At 43.9% G+C, this 22,213-nt stretch overlaps 2 protein-coding genes across 2 annotated transcripts in view; both read left to right on the forward strand.

Moving 5' to 3' along the window:
• Positions 1 to 22,213, forward strand: part of LOC112259691 (gastrula zinc finger protein XlCGF57.1) — a 1,127,091-nt gene that overhangs the window by 564,373 nt on the left and 540,505 nt on the right. The gene's annotated exons all lie outside the window — the stretch shown is intronic.
• On the forward strand, positions 5,458 to 21,599 carry tmem179ba (transmembrane protein 179Ba). The gene is made up of 5 exons (XM_042329456.1): positions 5,458 to 6,010; positions 16,184 to 16,380; positions 18,158 to 18,295; positions 20,264 to 20,342; positions 20,764 to 21,599. The coding sequence occupies exons 1-5, from the start codon at positions 5,912 to 5,914 to the stop codon at positions 20,902 to 20,904; spliced, it is 654 nt and encodes a 217-aa protein (XP_042185390.1). The 5' UTR covers positions 5,458 to 5,911; the 3' UTR covers positions 20,905 to 21,599.

Raw genomic sequence — 22,213 nt, forward strand, 5'->3', positions numbered from 1 at the left:
CTGCTGGGTTTTTAACATAAAAATGGAATTACTGGAATCTAGAATAGTCATTATATTAATTGTGTTTCCATGGTTTATAATATATGACAAGATCTGTGCCTCAACTTTTTTGATGATTTTTGATGTTATGACACACAGACACACACACACACACACACACACACACACACACGTTTTTGATGTTATGACAGACACACACACAGGTCTTTGATGTTATGACAGACACACACACACGTTTTTGATGTTATGACACACACACACACACACGTTTTTGATGTTTTTGATGTTATGACACACACACACACACACGTTTTTGATGTTATGACACACACACACGCTTTTGATGTTATGACAGACACACACACAGGTTTTTGATGTTATGACAGACACACACAGGTTTTTGATGTTATGACAGACACACACGCAGGTTTTTGATGTTATGACATAAAATCAGTGTAATAAATGAAGGAAAGTGGTGAAAACACTGAGAAATAAAATGGAGGATTGAAGAGGGAACATGGATGGTGACTTTTTTTTTCTCATGACAGGAAAGTTAACACACACAAACCTACCATACTCTTCTCTCTCCATTACTCTATCTAACCCTCCTCTCTACCTCTCTCTCTCTCTCAGGGTGAATCTCAATTGCATCATCGTCTCGTCCTCTCATCTCATCAATCTATTGGATGAGAAAGTCAGAGGTCCCTCCCCTCTGACCGTCTCCTGAGAATCTCTCTATCCATCACTCCCTCTCTGTCCCTCACTCCCTCTCTTTCACCAGACCCCTGTGAGTTTGGCAGTATTATTGGGGTCAGTAAGGTCCTCTTGGTAAGAATGTGTGATCTGATCAGATCAACGTCAACAGTGAAGAGGCGACTCTGGGATGCTGGCCTTCTAGGCAGAGTTCCTCTGTCCAGTGTCTGTGTTCTTTTGCCCATCTTAATCTTTTATTTTTATTGGCCAGTCTGAGATATGGCTTTTTCTTTGCAACTCTGCCTAGAAGGTCAGCATCCCGGAGTCGACCTCTTCACTGTTGACGTTGAGACCGGTGTTTTGCAGGTACTATTTAATGAAGCTGCCAGTTGAGGAATTGTGAGGTGTCTGTTTCTCAAACTAGACACTCTAATGTACTTGTCCTCTTGCTCAGTTGTGCACCGGGGCCTCCCACTCCTCTTTCTATTCTGGTTAGGGCCAGTTTGCGCTGTTCTGTGAAGGGAGTAGTACACAGCGTTGTATGAGATCTTCAGTTTCTTTGCAATTTCTCACATGAAATAGCCTTCATTTCCCAGAACAAGAATAGACTGACGAGTTTCAGAAGAAAGGTATTTGTTTCTGGCCATTTTGAGCCTGTAATCGAGCCCGCAAATGCTGATGCTCCAGATACTCAACTAGTCTAAAGAAGGCCAGTTTTAATGCTTCTTTAATCAGAACAACAGTTATCAGCTGTGCTAACATACTTGCAAAAGGGTTTTCTAATGATCAATTAGTCTTTTAAAATGATAAACTTGGATTAGCTAACACAACGTGCCATTGGAACACAGGGGTGATGGTTGCTGATAATGGGCCTCTGTACGCCTATGTAGATATTCCATTAAAAATCAGCCGTTTCCAGCTACAATAGTCATTTACAACATTAACACTGTCTACACTGTACTAACAACAAATGTTCCCACAACTTTAAAAACACATGTTCCCGTAAGAGTCTCATTAGGACATTATCAAACTTTTTTCATATGAACGTTTCAGTGATGTGCAATTACTGTTTTCCAAGAGATCATTCTCTTAATGCCAAACAAAACTTCCCCAGAAAGTGGGTACCGTGTTCTCAGACTATTAAATAAGAATGTTCTGGACACGTTTCATTGGAACATTGTGAGAACATCCATGTGTCCAGTTTTTTGTAGGTTTGCCAAGTTCTCAGAATATGTCCATTCTAAACATGCAGGACAAATCTGATAAGAACTACTATCATCCACACTCAACCAAGTCTCACCAACATTTACTCTCTGATTATGATGGGGCGGCAGGGTAGCCTAGTGGTTAGAGTGTTGGACTAGTAACCGAAAGGTTGCAAGTTCATATCCCCGAGCTGACAAGGTACAAATCTGTCGTTCTGCCCCTGAACAGGCAGTTAACCCGCTGTTCCTAGGCCGTCATTGAAAATAAGAATTTGTTCTTAACTGACTTGCCTAGTTAAATAAATGTAAAATAAAATTAAAATAAATAAATAACCTCATTGATGCCTGGCGAGCACATCACTCTAAAGCAAAAGAGTGCACTTTCAAATGTGCATAAATCATTCTCACAAATTGATTTCATACTATTATCTACATCTCTATTTAATTTAATTAAGAAAATAGAAATTAAAACATATGAGCTTGTCTGACCACCACTACTGCCAACTTCAACATTTTCTGAATCTCCTAAAGAAGAGCCATAAAGAGAAGGAGCTTTAATGTCTCCTCACTGGAAAAATACTTCTTTCTGTGAAAAACTTGAAACTGAATTGTTTGAATTTATAATTATTAACAAGAACTCAGTCCATATGATCCTTGGATTTTATTGGGTGCAATTAAAGGGATTTAAAAAAAAAATGTTTCTCAACTTCATGTTCATCATCTCCAACACCAATATCAGCATACAGTATATATGGAAAGGATGAATATGAAGTAGATATTTTTTTTTTTTTTAAATGTCCCTTTAAAGAATTTATTCAAAACGATTACAAATGCATTTGCATCTGGACTGAATAAATCACAGTTAAATAAGATATCAGAAATTGAAAAAGGTTTTATACCATGTCAGGGCATTCTGAATGAACACTCTTTTACAGACCAGGTAGCGACTACTCTCTTCAAAGACAAGACAGAACTACATTTATTGATAAGACAGAGAGCAGTATTTTTGTTTGCCATCCAACATGTGAGACTCAACCATTACATCCATGGTAATCAAGCCCGTTGTCTATTGGTTAACAAGCTTTGCAGTAATGATCAATTAGCAGATATTGCAACTGTTGAACCAAGTGAATTACTAACAGAAACCAAATGAATCAACCTGTCACGCCCTGACCTTAGAGAGACGTTTTATTTCTCTATTTGGTTAGGCCAGGGTGCGATGTGGGGTGGGCATTCTATGTTTTCTGTTTCTATGTTTTGGCTGGGTATGGTTCTCAATCAGGGACAGCTGTCTATCGTTGTCTCTGAGGATACGGAGCGTCACGGTTGTGTTTGTTGGTCCCAGTCTAAATAAAGGAAAATGTATACTCACCACGCTGCACCGTGGTCCCAGTCTAAATAAAGAGTACGCTCACCACGCTGCACCTTGGTCCCAGTCTAAATAAAGGAAAATGTATACTCACCACGCTGCACCGTGGTCCCAGTCTAAATAAAGAGTACGCTCACCACGCTGCACCTTGGTCCCAGTCTAAATAAAGAGTACGCCCACCACGCTGCACCTTGGTCCCAGTCTAAATAAAGAGTACGCCCACCACGCTGCACCTTGGTCCCAGTCTAAATAAAGAGTACGCCCACCACGCTGCACCTTGGTCCCAGTCTAAATAAAGAGTACACCCACCACGCTGCACCTTGGTCCCAGTCTAAATAAAGAGTACGCCCACCACGCTGCACCTTGGTCCCAGTCTAAATAAAGAGTACGCCCACCACGCTGCACCTTGGTCCCAGTCTAAATAAAGAGTACGCCCACCACGCTGCACCTTGGTCCCAGTCTAAATAAAGAGTACGCCCACCACGCTGCACCTTGGTCCCAGTCTAAATAAAGAGTACACCCACCACGCTGCACCTTGGTCCCAGTCTAAATAAAGAGTACGCCCACCACGCTGCACCTTGGTCCCAGTCTAAATAAAGAGTACGCTCAGCACGCTGCACCTTGGTCCCAGTCTAAATAAAGAGTACGCCCACCACGCTGCACCTTGGTCCCAGTCTAAATAAAGAGTACGCCCACCACGCTGCACCTTGGTCCCAGTCTAAATAAAGAGTACACCCACCACGCTGCACCTTGGTCCCAGTCTAAATAAAGAGTACGCCCACCACGCTGCACCTTGGTCCCAGTCTAAATAAAGAGTACGCCCACCACGCTGCACCTTGGTCCCAGTCTAAATAAAGAGTACGCCCACCACGCTGCACCTTGGTCCCAGTCTAAATAAAGAGTACGCCCACCACGCTGCACCTTGGTCCCAGTCTAAATAAAGAGTACACCCACCACGCTGCACCTTGGTCCCAGTCTAAATAAAGAGTACGCCCACCACGCTGCACCTTGGTCCCAGTCTAAATAAAGAGTACGCCCACCACGCTGCACCTTGGTGCCAGTCTAAATAAAGAGGAAACGTACGCTCACCACGCTGCACCTTGGTCCGGTCATCTCCCTGACGACGTTTGTGACACAACCAAAGATGAGTTCCACTGTTACTTCCTTCAACTGATTAACACAGCTGTTCCTTTGTAAGGGGTGTAGATACAGCACAAACGTAGCTTTTATTGAAGGATGCCACCCAGTGCTCTTATCTCTATATTTGATAAACACAGATATTTAATTTTTTACATGTATTTTTATTCTGTCGTTCCGTCTCGAAACTTACTTCCGTCTGGACCAAAGCGGGTTTGTTTAAAAAACGATTATCTTAGTTGGGAAGGGTGGAGACTCACTTATTTTGTCTTCTCCTGTTTATATATTGAATGTATTATCACTTAAACTCTCTCTGCATTTCTTACTGTTTTTCTTTTCCTTCTGAGTGGCAGCCTACGGTACATGTTTTATAAACCTATCATTTGAAATGGATAATCTACCTTCAACAATGGATAATCTACCTTCAACAATGGATAATCTACCTTCAACAATGGATAATCTACCAACAACAATGGATAGTGTACCTTGATGTACCTTCAACAATGGATAATGTACCTTAATGTACCTTCAACAATGGATTGTGTACCTTAATGTACCTTCAACAATGGATAATGTACCTTCAACAATGGATAGTGTACCTTAATGTACCTTCAACAATGGATAGTTAAGTAGCCAATAGGCAGAGGGGAGTATAATTGGTCTGATTCTCTGTAATAATGGTATGGGAATAATAATGCATTTTATTTTGTAAAGTGTCTTGCATCAAACAACACAACACCATGTTCAGTCACCTCCTTGTCTGAAGCAGAAGTGGATGAACAGGTTAATGTCAAGCCCTGCAGGATTTTTCAAAAGTCTCACAGAATGTAGTCCTACATTGAACACCACACATTGGCTGCTACTGTAGGCTGGTATACCAGGCGGATGCTCTCTCTAGCTCTCTGCCCCCCCCACATGTTACAGCAACCACCACAATATTGAAATTATTTACACCAGGACAGGGCAGGTCAAAAACATTTGCTCCAGATAATATTTTCGATTGTGGTGGAAGTGTCTCAACTGTATCGAATGCGCACTTCCGAGTCAGTTCCAGAACGCGGATATAAATGGTTGGAGCGCGTCCCCGCTACCGTCTTTGTCAGTCAGTGTTGTCTATTTAGCGAGTTTTCAGACCCCTCCAGCGACTTTAGTTGGTAAAAGAGGTTAGCAGCTACTGTTCAGGTTGCCATTGGGGCGTTTTGCCAACGGTTCGAGAGTTTCTATGTTTTTGATAGCATTTAGAGAGTTTTCCCACAGAACATTCTGCCGCAAACGAGAGTTGGAGAAGCTGTCTGTGCAACGGAAGTTACCGCAACAGCGCACAGGCAGAGAAGCACAAGGTGAGGGGACGGAAAACGCTCCGTCGGGGACTGCAGCGGTGCCACAGCAAGGCAGGTTGGTGCTGTGACGTCGTCGCGTCAACTGAAAAACGTTAAAAAAAACACCGCTGTCTGTCACGCGGTCCGGTAGACTGCGGAGAGAGCGAGAGGGCTTGAACAGGGGGACCATGATGGTGATCCCGTGGCTGCTTCTCCTTGAGATGGGCTTATACGCCAGTTCTTTCGTGTGTGGAATAGTCACGGCATCTTCTCTCACTATCGTACAGGTAAGAATATAACTTTGACTTCTTATGTTAACTTTGCTGACATTTTGTAATGTTGACCGATGTTTTGACGCGCAGTCTGCTTTGGACAAAGTTTATGTCGCAGTTGCACAGTTTTAGCTTTGATTGACTTTCCAAGTAGACATTTCTTTATTGGAATCACCTGATGGGCTAAATAATTTCACTGGGGGGAATGTTAGGCCTAACTCTGGTATGTTTTATGAAGCGTCTGTACACCGTAGCTAACTTTTTTTTATTATCGCAGCAAAAAATACCTGTGGTAGAATATGGAGGTTTTCCTTAACTTCCTATAAGCCTTAACCAAATAGTTAGTTTGACAAGTGGCGGCCAAAAAGCACGCTACTTCGATACAGCTACGACCGGAAGTGACTTTTCGTTGAAGGCTAGGAGAGCGTTTTCCATAATGCTTTTCCTAACCATAATCGAATTATCTTTAACCTGCTGCCTTAATTCTCCTAACCTGCTGCGAAAACGTTACTGCCAGTCGTAGCTTTATCGAAGTGCTGTGTTTTTAGGGTTAATCATTGGGTTAAATCACACTTCCCTACGAAAACAAAGTGAAAGTACAGTTTGTTCTCTACAATGGCAGGTTGAGAGAGTGAGAAATGAAATGGAAACTGTCCATACATGCCTAATGACTGATCAATGCCATCCCCCCCAAAATAGTGACACTCATAAAGTTCAGGAAAACACTTGTGACTCAGTTCTTTCGACCAAGCAAGACCATTATGGGGATTATTAGTTCAAATTAAACCGACAAGTTCACAAAGTTTACCCGACAATACAGCTGCCGTCTCCCTCTCAAACTAGGCTACTTTCCTAGTTTTACCTATTCATAACCTAGGCCTACTGTAACAGACCAGGAAGTGTAGCTAAAGATTGTGACTGGGTCTTCACAAGCTTCTATACCCACAAATTCACCAAACACATCCATTTCTAAAAAATGTATTTGCTTTGTCTTTTGGGGGGTTACAGGTACAATATTCATGTCAATTTACACTCAGTTTATACCACATGTACCCACCAAACAACAAAAAAAGGAGAGAGAAATCATCATATTGATCACAGGATATTGTATGTAAAGAAAAGAAACAAACAAGAGGTGGGAATTGCACTTCTTAAAATTAGATTTAAACCTTAAAGTGAAACTAAATCACTAGCCTCTATTTGGGGTGTTTTTCAAGTCTCCCTACATAATTATGAGTAATGAGCGGGTGTATAAAATAGTATTAGTCACATACAACAGGTATTCAACCCTTTACAGTGAAATGCTTCCTTACGAGCCCCTAATCAACAATGCAGTATTAAAAAATATATGAATAAGAGAGAAAAGTAACAAGGAATTAAAGAGCAGCACTAAATAACAATAGCGAGACTATATACAGGAGGGTACCGATACAGCGTTAATGTGTGAAGGCACCGGTTAGTTGAGGTAATATGTACATGTAGGTAGAGTCATTTAAGTGACTATGCATAGATGACAACAGAGAGTAGCAGCAGCGTGGAAGGGGGTGAGGGGAAATGTGAATAGTCTGGGTAGCCATTTAATTAGGTGTTCAAGAGTCTTATGGCTTGGGGCTAGAAGCTGTTTAGAAGCCTCTTGGACCTAGACTTGGAGCTCCGGTACCGCTTGTCATGTGGTAGCAGAGAGAACAGTCTATGACTAGGGTGGCTGGAGTCTACCCTCTGTAGTGCCTTGCGGTCGGACGCCGAGCAGTTGCCATACCAAGCAGTGATGCTCTCGATGGTGCAGCTGTAGAACCTTTTTAGGATCTGAGGGCCCATGCCAAATATTATCAGTCTCCAGAGGGGGAATAGGTTTTGTCATGCCCTCTTCACGACTGTCTTGGTGTGCTTGGAACATGTTAGTTTGTTGGGGATGTGGACACCAAGGAACTTAAGGCTCTCAACCTGCTCCACTACAGCCCCGTTGATGAGAATGGGGGTGTGCTCAGTACTCCTTTTCCTGTAGTCCACAATCCTCTCCTTTGTCTTGATCACGTTGAGCGAGAGGTTGTTGTCCTGGCACCACACTGTCAGGTCTCTGATCTCCTCCCGAGGCTGCCTCGTCATTGTCGGTGACCAGGCCTACCACTGTTGTGCCATCTGCAAACTTAATGAGGGTGTTGGAGTCGTGAGTGAACAGGAGGTCTCTGAGCACGCACCCCTGAGAATCAGCGTGGCGGATGTGTTGTTACCTACCCTTACCACCTGGGGATGGCCTGTCAGGAAGTCCAGCATCCAGCTGCAGAGGGAGGTGTTTAGTCACAGGGTCCTGAGTTTTTTTTGATGAGCTTTGAGGTCACTATGGTGTTGAAAGCTGAGCTGTAGTCAAAGAATAGCATTCTCACATAGGTGTTCCTTTTGTCCAAGTGGGAAAGGGCAGTGTGGAGTGCAATAGAGATTACATCATCTGTGGGTCTGTTGGGGTGGTATGCAAATTGGAGTTGGTCTATGGTTTCTGGGATAATGATGTGAGCCATGACCAGTCTTTGAAAGCACTTCATGGCTACAGATGTGAGTGCTACAGGTCGGTAGTCATTTAGGCAGGTTACCTTAGTGCCTGTGCACAAGAACACGAAGGTGGCCTGTTTTGAACATGTTTGTATTACAGACTCGGGAGATGTTGAAAATGTCAGTGAAGACACTTGCCAATTGGTCAGTGCATGCTTGCAGTACACATCCTGGTAATCTGTCTGGCCCTGCTGCCTTGTGAATGTTGACCTGTTTAAAGGTCTTACTCTAATCGGCTGTGGCGAGCGTGATCAGTCTTCCGGAACAGCTGGTGCTCTCATGCATGTTTCAGTGTTATTTGCATCAAAGCGAGCGTAGAAGTAGTTTAGCTCATCTGGTAGGCTCGTGTCACTGGGCAGCTCTCGGCTGTGCTTCCCTTTGTAGTCTGTAATGGTTTGCAAGCCCTGCCACATCCGACAAGCGTCTGAGCCGGTGTAGTAGGATTCGATCTTAGTCCTGTATTGATGCTTTGCCTGTTTGATGGTTCGTCGGAGAGCATAGCGGGATTTCTTATAAGCTTCCGGATTAGTTCCATTCCTTGAAAGCGGCAGCTCTACCCTTTAGTTCAGTGAGGATGCTGCCTGTAATCCATGCATTCTGGTTGGGGTATGTACGTACGATCACTGTGGGGATGACATCATTGATGAGCTTATTGATGAAGCTGGTGACTGATGTGGTGTACTCCTCAATGCCATCGGATGAATCCCAGAACATACTCCAGTCTGTGCTAGAAAAACAGTCCTTAAACTTTACATCTGCTTCATCTGACCACTTTTTTTTATAGGCCGAGTCACTGGTGCTTCCTGCTTTTAATTTTGGCTTGTAAGCAGGAATCAGGAGGATATAATTGTGGTCAGATTTGCCAGAGGGAGAGCTTTGTATGCGTATCTATGTGTGAAGTATAGGTGGTCCAGAGTAAAAAAAAATAATAATGTTTTCCTCTGGTTGCACATTTAACATGCTGATAGAAATTTGGGAAAACAGATTAAAGTTTCCCTGCATTAAAGTCCCTGGCCACTAGGAGCACCGCCTCTGGATGAGCGGTTTCTTGTTTGCTTATGGTGGAATACAGCTCATTCAATGCCATCTTAGTGCCAGCCTCTGACTGTGGTGGTAGGTAAACTGTTACAAAGAATATAGATAAACTCTCTCGGGAGGTAATGTGGTCTACAGCTTATCATGAGAAACTCTACCTCAGGCGAGCAATAGCTCGAGACTTCCTTAGATATCGTGCACCAGCTGTTTTTTTTTTACAAAAATACATAGTCCCCCGCCCCTTGTCTTACCAGGCCCCGCTGTTCTATCCTGCCGATACATTGTATAACCAGATTGATATTGTCGTCGTTCAGCCACGACTCAGTGAAGCATAATATGTTCGTTTTTAATGTCCCGTTGGTAGTTTAATCTTCCACGTAACTTGTCGATTTTATTCTCCAAGGATTGCACGTTTGCTAGCAGAATGGAGGGCAGTGGGTTTTTCATGGGGATCGGGGCCTGTTCCCGAGGAAACAGTATATCCTTCGCATCGGGCTTCATCGGGCTTGTGATATTCTTTTTACATACAACCCTATTCATTTGAGCCGGAATACACTGAAGAGGAGTTCAGAAGTAGAGAACAAGAATTGCGAGACCAGCAAGCACCGATGAGGAAGCCGCGATCAGACTCCGCCTGGTGTGGCCTATGCAGGTGTTGTCCAGCCTTGTGTGGCCTATGCAGGTGTTGTCCAGCCTGGTGTGACCTATGCAGGTGTTGTCCAGCCTGGTGTGACCTATGCAGGTGTTGTCCAGCCTGGTGTGGCCTATGCAGGTGTTGTCCAGCCTGGTGTGGCCTATGCAGGTGTTGTCCAGCCTGGTGTGGCCTATGCAGGTGTTGTCCAGCCTGGTGTGGCCTATGCAGGTGTTGTCCAGCCTGGTGTGGCCTATGCAGGTGTTGTCCAGCCTGGTGTGTCCAGCCTATGCAGGTGTTGTCCAGCCTGGTGTGGCCTATGCAGGTGTTGTCCAGCCTGGTGTGGCCTATGCAGGTGTTGTCCAGCCTGGTGTGGCCTATGCAGGTGTTGTCCAGCCTGGTGTGGCCTATGCAGGTGTTGTCCAGCCTGGTGTGGCCTATGCAGGTGTTGTCCAGCCTGGTGTGGCCTATGCAGGTGTTGTCCAGCCTGGTGTGGCCTATGCAGGTGTTGTCCAGCCTGGTGTGGCCTATGCAGGTGTTGTCCAGCCTGGTGTGGCCTATGCAGGTGCTGTCCAGCCATGACAAAAAGAAGAGGGATGTCTGTGCTGCTACGAATTCGATGGAATAGTTGTTACTGGAGAGGGTCACGGCACACCCCATGGATCGTGTGACAAGACCACCGTTTAAAAAATTTTTTTTTAATAGAGGTGTGCTGGAGACGTTCTTCAGAACACACAAGATGACGTCGACCAGCTCGACTGGGAGGGCAAATGGCAAACGAGTAAGTTTTTTTTTTTTGCTGTCGGTAGCAAGCTAGCAAAATAAACTCTGTTTTCACACACGGCTGTATTGTTCCTGATCAATTCGGCAGTAACGGGTCTTTCTTGTGCCACTACAAGCCAAGCTAACTAAGTTGCGCTAGCTAGCTCTATACCCGAAATGTACTGTAGCCTAATGTTATAGCTAGCTAGCTTTGTTTTCTATACCCAAAATGTACTGTAGCCTAGTGTTATAGCTAGCTAGCTTTGTTTTCTATACCCAAAATGTACTGTAGCCTAGTGTTATAGCTAGCTAGCTTTTGTTTTCTATACCCAAAATGTACTGTAGCCGAATGTTATAGCTAGCTAGCTCTGTTTTCTATACCCAAAATGTACTGTAGCCGAATGTTATAGCTAGCTAGCTTTGTTTTCTATACCCAAAATGTACTGTAAATGTTATAGCTAGCTAGCTTTGTTTTCTATACCCAAAATGTAATGTAGCCTAATGTTATAGCTAGCTAGCTTTGTTTTCTATACCCGAAATGTACTGTAGCCTAATGTTATAGCTAGCTAGCTTTGTTTTCTATACCCGAAATGTACTGTAGCCTAATGTTATAGCTAGCTAGCTTTGTTTTCTATACCCGAAATGTACTGTAGCCTAATGTTATAGCTAGCTAGCTTTGTTTTCTATACCCGAAATGTCCTGTAGCCTAATGTTATAGCTAGCTAGCCTCAGTGCATCTCATTACAAACAAACTGGAGAAGTGTTTTGATGATTACTAAGGGTAAAAGAATGACTGACTTTGACTCATATTAGTTTTGGAGTCACTATACCTGTGCTGAAGCTAGCTAGCTAACGTGTCTGTGAGATCTAATATTCTACACCATTCTGCTTCAGTAGGAATACAGACGGTATACAACGATTGCCCATGAAAGTCTAATAGCTGTTTGTTTGTTGTCATCCTGTTACAGACAATAGGGCTTGGCGGCCTACAGATGCTTTTCAGACTTTGTTCCACATGTGGAGAAGCTAGGTACAGGACACCAAATCCCCTTGCCTGCAGGTCACGTGTTGTTGGGGCCATTCAAAGCAATTTATCCGTCACACGCCACACAGTATGTTGGGTATAAAGAAGTTGATGACTCCGATGTGAAAAAGTCCATTACAACGATCTCTCCTTGTGTCAAAGTGACTCTGAACAACTCGCTGCACAACCCAAACACATCTTATGAGTATTCCCTCTGTAGAAGTGTAGTATTTGTCATAGGTGTTAGTAGTTTTATTTTTCGTCTACAGTGTATATACATACATACACTGAACAGAAATATAAACACAACGATTTTACTGAGTTACAGTTCTTTATAAGGAAATCAGTCAATTGAAATAAATTCATTAGGTCCTAATCTATGGATTTCACATGACTGTACAAGGCTGTAGACATGGGTGGGTCTGGGAGGGCATAGGCCCACCCACCTGGGAGTGGGCCTGGCTCCCCAATCAGAATTAGTTTTTTTCCTCACGAAAGGGGTTTATGACAGACAGAAATACTCTTCACTTTCATCAGCTGTCCGGGTGGAAGTGGCTTATGGTAGATAAAATTAACATTAAAGTCTCTGGCAACAGCTCTGGTGAACATTCCTGCAGTCAGCATGCCAATTGCACACTCCCTCAAAACTTGAGACATCTGTGGCGTTGTGTGACACAACTGCACATTTTAGAGTGGTCTTTTATTGTCCCCAGCACAAGGTCCACCTGTGTAATGATTATGCTGTTTTATCAGCTCCTTGATATGCCGACGCTGTCAATTGGATGGATTATCTTGGCAAAGGCCATATTCTCACTAACAGATATGAACAACATTTGAGAGGCTTTTTGTACGTAGGGAACATTTCTGCAATCTTTTATTTCCGTGCATGAAACATGGGACCATCACTTTACCTGTTGTGTTTTTGTTCAGTGTATGTCATGCAATACAATCACTGTTCCTGCATACTGCTGTGTAAAACCACCTCGGTTTCCAGCGCAAATAAACATTTGTCATGAATACAAGTCATGTCTACTTATTTGCTATATTGACAGACTAATTATACTGTTTTACTAAAACACGTTTTAATTTTTCAACAAATGTAAAGTTTATATGATAGATCAACTCCCTCGTCATTTTGTTTTGCGGCGTAGGAGTGTAGCTAGCTACTAAAGACATTTCATGATTATCTGAAATGAATGGATCAATAAGTTGAAGTCAACATTTTATTAGTTTCTGATGCAGCTGGAAACATTTAATCACTTGTCAGTACATTTGTAAAAAAATATATTTAAAAATGATATAAAACATTTGATCAAACACGGTTATATACATATGTACAACAGCTAGCAATATCTAGACATTTTTACAGTTGTGAGCATACTAGACATTCTATATTATACTACAACATCAGTCTAACTGAATATGAATGTATTGTTGGTTCCAGAATGTTCTTTAGCTGGTGAACCTCATCTTGTTGGCCAATGGCTGCTGGTTTGTGGCTGCAGGCCAATGGCTGCTGGTCTGTGGCTGCAGGCCAATGGCTGCTGGTCTGTGGCTGCAGGCCAATGGCTGCTGGTCTGTGGCTGCAGGCCAATGGCTGCTGGTCTGTGGCTGCAGGCCAATGGCTGCTGGTCTGTGGCTGCAGGCCAATGGCTGCTGGTCTGTGGCTGCTGGTCTGTGGCTGCAGGCCAGTGGCTGCTGGTCTGTGGCTGCAGGCCAATGGCTGCTGGTCTGTGGCTGCAGGCCAATGGCTGCTGGTCTGTGGCTGCAGGCCAATGGCTGCTGGTCTGTGGCTGCAGGCCAATGGCTGCAGGCCAATGGCTGCTGGTCTGTGGCTGCAGGCCAGTGGCTGCAGGCCAGTGGCTGCTGGTCTGTGGCTGCAGGCCAATGGCTGCTGGTCTGTGGCTGCAGGCCAGTGGCTGCAGGTCTGTGGCTGCTGGTCTGTGGCTGCAGGCCAGTGGCTGCTGGTCTGTGGCTGCAGGCCAGTGGCTGCTGGTCTGGCAGAACTTTTTTATTTTGCTCCTTTTGCACACCAGTATCTCTACTTGCACATTCATCTTCTGCACATATATCACTCCAGTGTTTATTTGTTAAATTGTAATTATTTTGCCACTATGGCCTATTTATTTCCTTACCTCCCTAATCTGAATTAATTTGCATATACTATATATAGACTTTTTCTATTGTGTTATTGACTGTATGTTTGTACACGTGTATTTCATGTGTAACTGTTTGTGTCGCACTGCTTTGCTTTATCTTGGCCAGGTCGCAGTTGTACATGAGAACTTGTTCTCAACTGGCCTACCTGGTGAAAAAAAAATATATATATATATTTGACTTCATGATCTTGGTTCCAGAATGTTCTTTAGCTGGTGAACCTCATCTTGTTGGCCAATGGCTGCTGGTCTGTGGCTGCTGGCCAATGGCAGTTGGTCTGGCAGAACTTCATGAGCTCCATGACATTGGACTCTTAGACTAGACACTTTGGCTCTTGCCAGCCCGTCTTTTCCTCTTCAGAGTCAGATGGTGAGCTTGAGTTCCCAGCAGAAAGCTTTCATCCAATAAGGTCTACAGCATCTCTACTACATAAAGCTGGTGTCAAGGTCAATATGTAGGACAAACACCAGGCAGTGGTTAACCAGCATTTTACTACTTTGTCCCCATCAATACACACTTAGTTTAGTAGGATGGAGGCTCTATAGCTGTATGGCTCTAACTACTACAGTGTAGTTTAGTAGGATGGAGGCTGTGTGGATCTGTAACTACTACAGTGTAGTTTAGTAGGATGGAGGCTGTGTGGATCTGTAACTGCTACAGTGTAGTTTAGTAGGATGGAGACTCTATAGCTGTACGGATCTGTAACTACTACAGTGTAGTTTAGTAGGATGGAGGCTCTATAGCTGTACGGATCTGTAACTGCTACAGTTTAGTAGGATGGAGGCTCTATAGCTGTATGGCTCTAACTACTACAGTTTAGTAGGATGGAGGCTGTGTGGATCTGTAACTACTACAGTGTAGTTTAGTAGGATGGAGGCTGTGTGGATCTGTAACTGCTACAGTGTAGTTTAGTAGGATGGAGGATCCATAGCTTTATGGATCTGCAACAGTGTTTTTATTTTTTTTAAATATTATTTCGCGCTGATTTATTGACGTTTCTAAACATTTTAAAACAAAGCTTTGGGATTGTAGTTCAGATGAGCCAGTTGAAGTGAATGGCTGAAAACTTGAAGGCAGAATGCTGCCAACCGTTTCAAAGCTAATTTATGCCTAGCTCCAGTATATTTATTTACTCAACGTGGAGTCATGGAAATATTTAGCAAAGGTGACTTACACTAGTTCCTAGTGCTGAGCTTGATGTTGACGTTGATGGGATTTGAACACAAGCCAGTCACATTAGCCTCTGCGGTAGTTAGCCAGGTCGCTAAGTTAGCTACGTCCGTACCTCTGCTCAACTTCTTGATAAGGTAATTGATGACATGACTGTGCTTGTTTGTAGTTTGTACAGCTAGGTACGGAGCACCACACCGGGACTAAATCGTAACAGTTGTTGTCTACACAAAAATAAACGGTTATTCACAAGCTGATGTTTTATGAACGAGTGGCTGGTCCAGTGAGTAACGTTAGCTACCTGTTGACACCCAGGATCCACCTCGACAGGGGGCGGTACTACATCCTGAAGTCGCTATGAATTCTGGATATTGTGGTTTGCTTACAACCAGGAAATGTAGATGGCCTGTTTCTAAAGTGGAGATGCAAATGCTGAGTGTAGTCAGGAAATTCATAAAAAAAACGTTTACACATGTTAATTATATATATATATATATATATATTAGTAAATGTCTTTACCAACACTGCTAATCGTATGCCTAAAACCAAAAAAACATTTTATTTTTGCAAATTCTGACTTTGTTGCAGTGTAATTTCTTTGGGGGAACTCTGTTAGAATCATAAAATACACAATGTGCAATTATTAAATGTTTGCATCAGCAGTTTTTGTTATGTCAGTCAATTAGCCCATGTCAGCAAACAAATATGATATTGCTAAGTTATCTAAACTCATTATCATGGTCTATTTACCGGCCGGGGAGGGTCCCATTTGTTAGTCTCACCCAAATAATATAAACTTTTTCACAGCTATGTAGGTAGACTACTAATGAACTCAACCAATGCGGATGCTCTCTCTTTCCAGGGTAGCTTCGGGGGGCTCTGTATGCTCTATGGAACAGTGAACCACAACTCCTCATCAGGCTCCATATTGGTCCAGACCTCCAGCTCTCCTTCTCTCTGTTACTTTGTCTCTGCTATCTCAGTGTGTGTAGCAGTGTTCTGCTTCTCTATATCACTGTACTGGATATATACATGCTGCCTGGATGGAGGGGTTAACAGGTAAGTGTGAATGGGGGAAGGGGGTTTGTGTGTCTGGGAGAGGGGGCGTGTGTGTTACGGGTTTGTGTGTGTACATATGATATTTTACATGACTCATTGGTGGGTGTGACACAGTCCTATGAGACTTTCTGAGTGTGTGTGTCAAGACGTTGTAAAACCATCCATTTAACTTAACGACGTGCGGCTCCTTCGGGAAAGTATTCAGACCCTTTGGCTTTTTCCACATTTTGTAACGTTATAGCCTTATTGTAAAATGGATGAAATGTATTTACCATCCTCATCAATCTACACACAATACCCCATAATAACAAAGAGAAAACAGATTGTTTGAAATTTGTGGCAAATAAACAGACCTTATTTACATTAGTATTCAGACCGTTTGATATGAGACTATAAATTGAGCTCAGGTGCATCCTGTTTCCATTGATCATCCTTGATGTTTCTACAACTTGACTGGAGTCCATCTGTGGTAAATTCAATTGATTGGACATGATTTTGAAAGGCAAACACCTGTCTATATAAGGTCCCACGGTTGACAGTGCATGTCAGAGCAAAAACTAAGCCATGAGGTTGAAGGAATTGTCCGTAGAGCTCAGAGACAGGATTGTGTTGAGGTACAGATCTGGGGATGGGTACCAAAAAAATGTCTGCAGCATTGAAGGTCCCCAAGAACACAATGGCCTCCATCATTCTTAAATGGAATAAGTTTGGAACCACCAAGACTCTTCCTAGTGCTGGCCACCTGGCCAAACTGACCAATCGGTAGAGAAGGGCCTTAGTCGGGGAGGTGACCAAGAACCTGATGGTCAGTCTGAGAGCTCCAGAGTTCCTCTGTGGAGATGAGAGAACCTTCTAGAAGGACAACCATCTCTGCTGCACTCCACCAATCAGGCCTTTATGGTAGAGTGGCCAGACGGAAGCCACTCCTCAGTAAAAGGCACATGACTGCCAGCTTGGAATTTGCCAAAAGCCACCTAAAGACTCTCAGACCATGAGAATCAAGATTCTTTGGTTTGATGAAACCAAGATTGAACTATTTGGCCTGAATGCCAAGTGTCACGTCTGGAGGAAACCTGGCACCATCCCTATGGTGAAGCATGGTGGTGGCACCATCCCTATGGTGAAGCATGGTGGTGGCACCATCCCTACGGTGAAGCATGGTGGTGGCACCATCCCTACGGTGAAGCATGGTGGTGGCACCATCCCTATGGTGAAGCATGGTGGTGGCAGCATTATGCTGTGGGGATGTTTTTCACGTGTACATTTTCTGAAAATAGCTGTGCAGCAACACCCCCCATCCAAACTGCCACAGCTTGAGAGGATCTGCTGAGAGGAATGGGAGAAACTCCTTAAATACAGGTGTGCCAAGCTTGTAGCGTCCTACCCAAGAACACTCAAGACTGTAATCGCTGCCAAAGGTGCTTCAACAAAGTACTGAGTAAAGGGCCTGAATACTTATGTAAATGTAATGGTCCAGTTTATCTTTAATACATTTGCTAAAATGTCTAAACCTGTTTTTTTTGTTGCTTTGTCCTTATGGGGTATTGTGTGCAGATTGATCATTAGGGGGGGGTCTGATTTGAATAATTTTTAGAATAAGGCTGTAATGTAACACACGGTGGAACAGTTCGAAGGGTCTGAGTGCTTCCCGAAGATGTTCCCGAAGGCGCTGTATGACTGAATCTGACCGTGTGCCGAGATGTTCACGTTTGGAAACCCAGAATTCAACACTCCGCAATGTCTATCTGACCGTGTGTGTGTGTGTGTGTGTTTCCAGAGAGCGTCTATGGCTGAACGTGACCCTGGTGGTGTGTGGAGTGTTTCTCTTCTTCCTCCTGGTGACGGGCTGTGTGTTGAAGGTCGGAAGAGACTCTCTGTGTGACTCTGTCCTACACGCTGTCCCCAACGTCACCAGGTACCATAACATCCTCTAGATGCACAACTTCTCCAGTGACTTGTCTTCATGTTAAATCTGTGGTTACTGCTACTACAAGTAGACGGGAAAAATAAACTAAATGTTATTGGTCATGAGACTAATAGAACGGGTGTAGACTTTACCGGGAAAATGTTACGTACAAGCTTTATCCCAACAATGCAAAATAAAAGAAGAAATAGTAACACAATAAAATAACAATAATGAGGTTATATACAAGGAGTAGCAGTACTGAGTCAATATGTAGGGGTACCAGGTGGTAATGAGGCTATGTATGGGTACCAGGTGGTAATGAGTCTATGTATGGGTACCAGGTGGTAATGAGTCTATGTAGGGGTACCAGGTGGTAATGAGTCTATGTAGGGGTACCAGGTGGTAATGAGGCTATGTAGGGGTACCATGTGGTAATGAGTCTATGTAGGGGTACCAGGTGGTAATGAGGCTATATGTAGGGGTACCAGGTGGTAATGAGGCTAAATGTAGGGGTACCAGGTGGTAATGAGTCAATATGTAGGGGTACCAGGTGGTAATGAGGCTATATGTAGGGGTACCAGGTGGTAATGAGGCTAAATTTAGGGGTACCAGGTGGTAATGAGGCTAAATGTAGGGGTACCAGGTGGTAATGAGGCTAAATGTAGGGGTACCAGGTGGTAATGAGGCTAAATGTAGGGGTACCAGGTGGTAATGAGGCTATATGTAGGGGTACCAGGTGGTAATGAGGCTATATGTAGGGGTACCAGGTGGTAATGAGGCTATATGTAGGGGTACCAGGTGGTAATGAGGCTATATGTAGGGGTACCAGGTGGTAATGAGGCTATATGTAGGGGTACCAGGTGGTAATGAGGCTATATGTAGGGGTACCAGGTGGTAATGAGGCTATATGTAGGGGTACCAGGTGGTAATGAGGCTATATGTAGGGGTACCAGGTGGTAATGAGGCTATATGTAGGGGTACCAGGTGGTAATGAGGCTATATGTAGGGGTACCAGGTGGTAATGAGGCTATATGTAGGGGTACCAGGTGGTAATGAGGCTATATGTAGGGGTACCAGGTGGTAATGAGGCTATATGTAGGGGTACCAGGTGGTAATGAGGCTATATGTAGGGGTACCAGGTGGTAATGAGGCTATATGTAGGGGTACCAGGTGGTAATGAGGCTATATGTAGGGGTACCAGGTGGTAATGAGGCTATATGTAGGGGTGCCAGGTGGTAATGAGGCTATATGTAGGGGTGCCAGGTGGTAATGAGGCTATATGTAGGGGTGCCAGGTGGTAATGAGGCTAAATGTAGGGGTGCCAGGTGGTAATGAGGCTAAATGTAGGGGTGCCAGGTGGTAATGAGGCTAAATGTAGGGGTGCCAGGTGGTAATGAGGCTAAATGTAGGGGTACCAGGTGGTAATGAGGCTAAATGTAGGGGTACCAGGTGGTAATGAGGCTAAATGTAGGGGTACCAGGTGGTAATGAGGCTATATGTAGGGGTGCCAGGTGGTAATGAGGCTATATGTAGGGGTGCCAGGTGGTAATGAGTCTATATGTAGGGGTACCAAGTGGTAATGAGGCTAAATGTAGGGGTACCAGGTGGTAATGAGGCTATATGTAGGGGTACCAGGTGGTAATGAGTCTATATGTAGGGGTACCAGGTGGTAATGAGGCTATATGTAGGGGTACCAGGTGGTAATGAGTCAATATGTAGGGGTACCAGGTGGTAATGAGGCTAAATGTAGGGGTACCAGGTGGTAATGAGTCTATATGTAGGGGTACCAGGTGGTAATGAGTCTATATGTAGGGGTACCAGGTGGTAATGAGTCAATATGTAGGGGTACCAGGTGGTAATGAGGCTATATGGACTTCTCTTTTCTTCAGATGTCATGGTTTTTGAATTGTGTGGGCAGTAGTAGTTTGAAAACATTCCTCGAGAAAATGTTTGAATTCTGCATTTACTCCCATCTAGATGTGAACAGGCTCAGTCTAGGACCTGGATCAGTCCTTACACGGGAACGCAGTTCTACACTGGGCTGTACAACGCAGGGGTCAGTATTAACAGACCGTTCTACACTGGACTGTACAGGTCTGGGGTCAGTATTAACAGACAGTTCTACACTGGACTGTACAGGTCTGGGGTCAGTATTAACAGACAGTTCTACACTGGACTGTACGGGTCTGGGGTCAGTATTAACAGACAGTTCTACACTGGGCTGTACGGGTCTGGGGTCAGTATTAACAGACAGTTCTACACTGGACTGTACGGGTCTGGGGTCAGTATTAACAGACCGTTCTACACTGGACTGTACAGGTCTGGGGTCAGTATTAACAGACCGTTCTACACTGGACTGTACAGGTCTGGGGTCAGTATTAACAGACAGTTATGACATCAGATCTCATTAACAGACTATTTGCTTCTACTCTCCCTCCCTCCCTTCTACTCTCTCTCTCCCACCTTCCTCTCTCCAGACAGCAGTGTGGGTGAACTTCTTTTTCTGGATTCTGATTGGCATACTGGTGGTGATCCAGAGAGGTCAAGGGACCGATTCCAGAATGATGATGCCCTCTGAGACCGAACATCTTTTCCCAGGCCAGGCCCAGCAGCAGTGACTCATAACCGTCTCGCCGTACGACCTGTTGGCGAGGCGCTCACACACACACACACACACACACACACACACCTATCACTCCTCACTGTTTGACCTGTAAGAGAATGAATGAACTGTGTGTGTGTGAGGCTGTGTAGGTCTCTCACACAGTCACTCGTCTACAGCTGTTCCTGGGCTCGGTGTGTGTGTGGACCTCTGGGTACTGCAGCCTAGTGAAGCAGATGGTCTACATAAAGGATATTAGATATGGCAACATGTAATATCACTGTTCACCTTGTTTTGAAACAGTGTAACAGAAGAATTCATGTACCTTTTTGTGAAGCTCTTATACATTTCTCTGTGGTCCCTCCATCCGCAGTCCTTTAGTTCTTGTATTTCGGGAGAGGTGTGTGTGTGTGTGTGAGAGACTGGCTTACAGGGACATCAATTGTCTCAGATAATATCTCTCCGTGTGTGTATCCACTCAGGACCACAGACAAACCAAGTCACAGTCGGCATTGTCACACTGTCCTACGCAAACACACATTAAGATTCCTTCCATGGCTATTAAGAAGCCATTTTGTAATTATTTGATTTTATTTTTTTTATGAATATTGAAAAGCAAATTGTGTTTTGATTTGAGTGAGGTATTGATGTTTTTTTTACAGAACTTTCTAAAACAGTGATCAACCAATAAAGATGCATTGGTTTGTCAGATATCCTTCCCTTCTTATTGTAGTTTCCATCAGAGACACGCCAGTTGGACTAACTGATCTCTCCTCTACGACATGAGAGAAAGGCTAATGTAGGCCAGATGTTTACATGCTCTCCCAGGCTGTTTCTTTACAATGCTAAGCTACTGTAGGTTCTGCTCCCTAAAACTAAATGAACATGACTCCAGACTGTGTAAAAGACTGTCAAATGTGGCATTAGCCCTTTTCTACTGTGTGTGTGTGTGTGTGTGCACTACCGTTCAAAAGTTTGGAAATGTTCTTGATTTTGAAAGAAAAGCCGCTCCTTTCTGTTCTGGTTAGAGCCAGTTTGTGCTGTTCTGTGAAGGGAGTAGTACACAGCGTTGTAGGAGATCTTCAGTTTGTGCTGTTCTGTGAAGGGAGTAGTACACAGCGTTGTAGGAGATCTTCAGTTTGTGCTGTTCTGTGAAGGGAGTAGTACACAGCGTTGTAGGAGATCTTCAGTTTCTTGGCAATTTCTTGCATGGGATAGTCTTCATTTCCCAGAACAAGAATAGACTAATGAGTCTCAGAAGAAAGTTCTTTGTTTCTCCAGATGCTCCATATACTCAACTAGTCTAAAGAAGGCCAGTTTTATTG

The sequence above is a fragment of the Oncorhynchus tshawytscha genome, linkage group LG10 (genome assembly GCF_018296145.1).
Source record: "Oncorhynchus tshawytscha isolate Ot180627B linkage group LG10, Otsh_v2.0, whole genome shotgun sequence".
In the NCBI taxonomy this organism is placed as follows: Eukaryota; Metazoa; Chordata; class Actinopteri; order Salmoniformes; family Salmonidae; genus Oncorhynchus; species Oncorhynchus tshawytscha.

Excerpts from the sequence above, each read along its gene's own strand:
- tmem179ba (XM_042329456.1), top strand. The coding sequence starts at position 5,912 with ATGATGGTGATCCCGTGGCTGCTTCTCCTTGAGATGGGCTTATACGCC. Across the intron at positions 6,011-16,183 it reads CTTCTCTCACTATCGTACAG|GGTAGCTTCGGGGGGCTCTG; the intron begins GTAAGAATATAA and ends CTCTCTTTCCAG. Across the intron at positions 18,296-20,263 it reads GCTGTCCCCAACGTCACCAG|ATGTGAACAGGCTCAGTCTA; the intron begins GTACCATAACAT and ends ACTCCCATCTAG.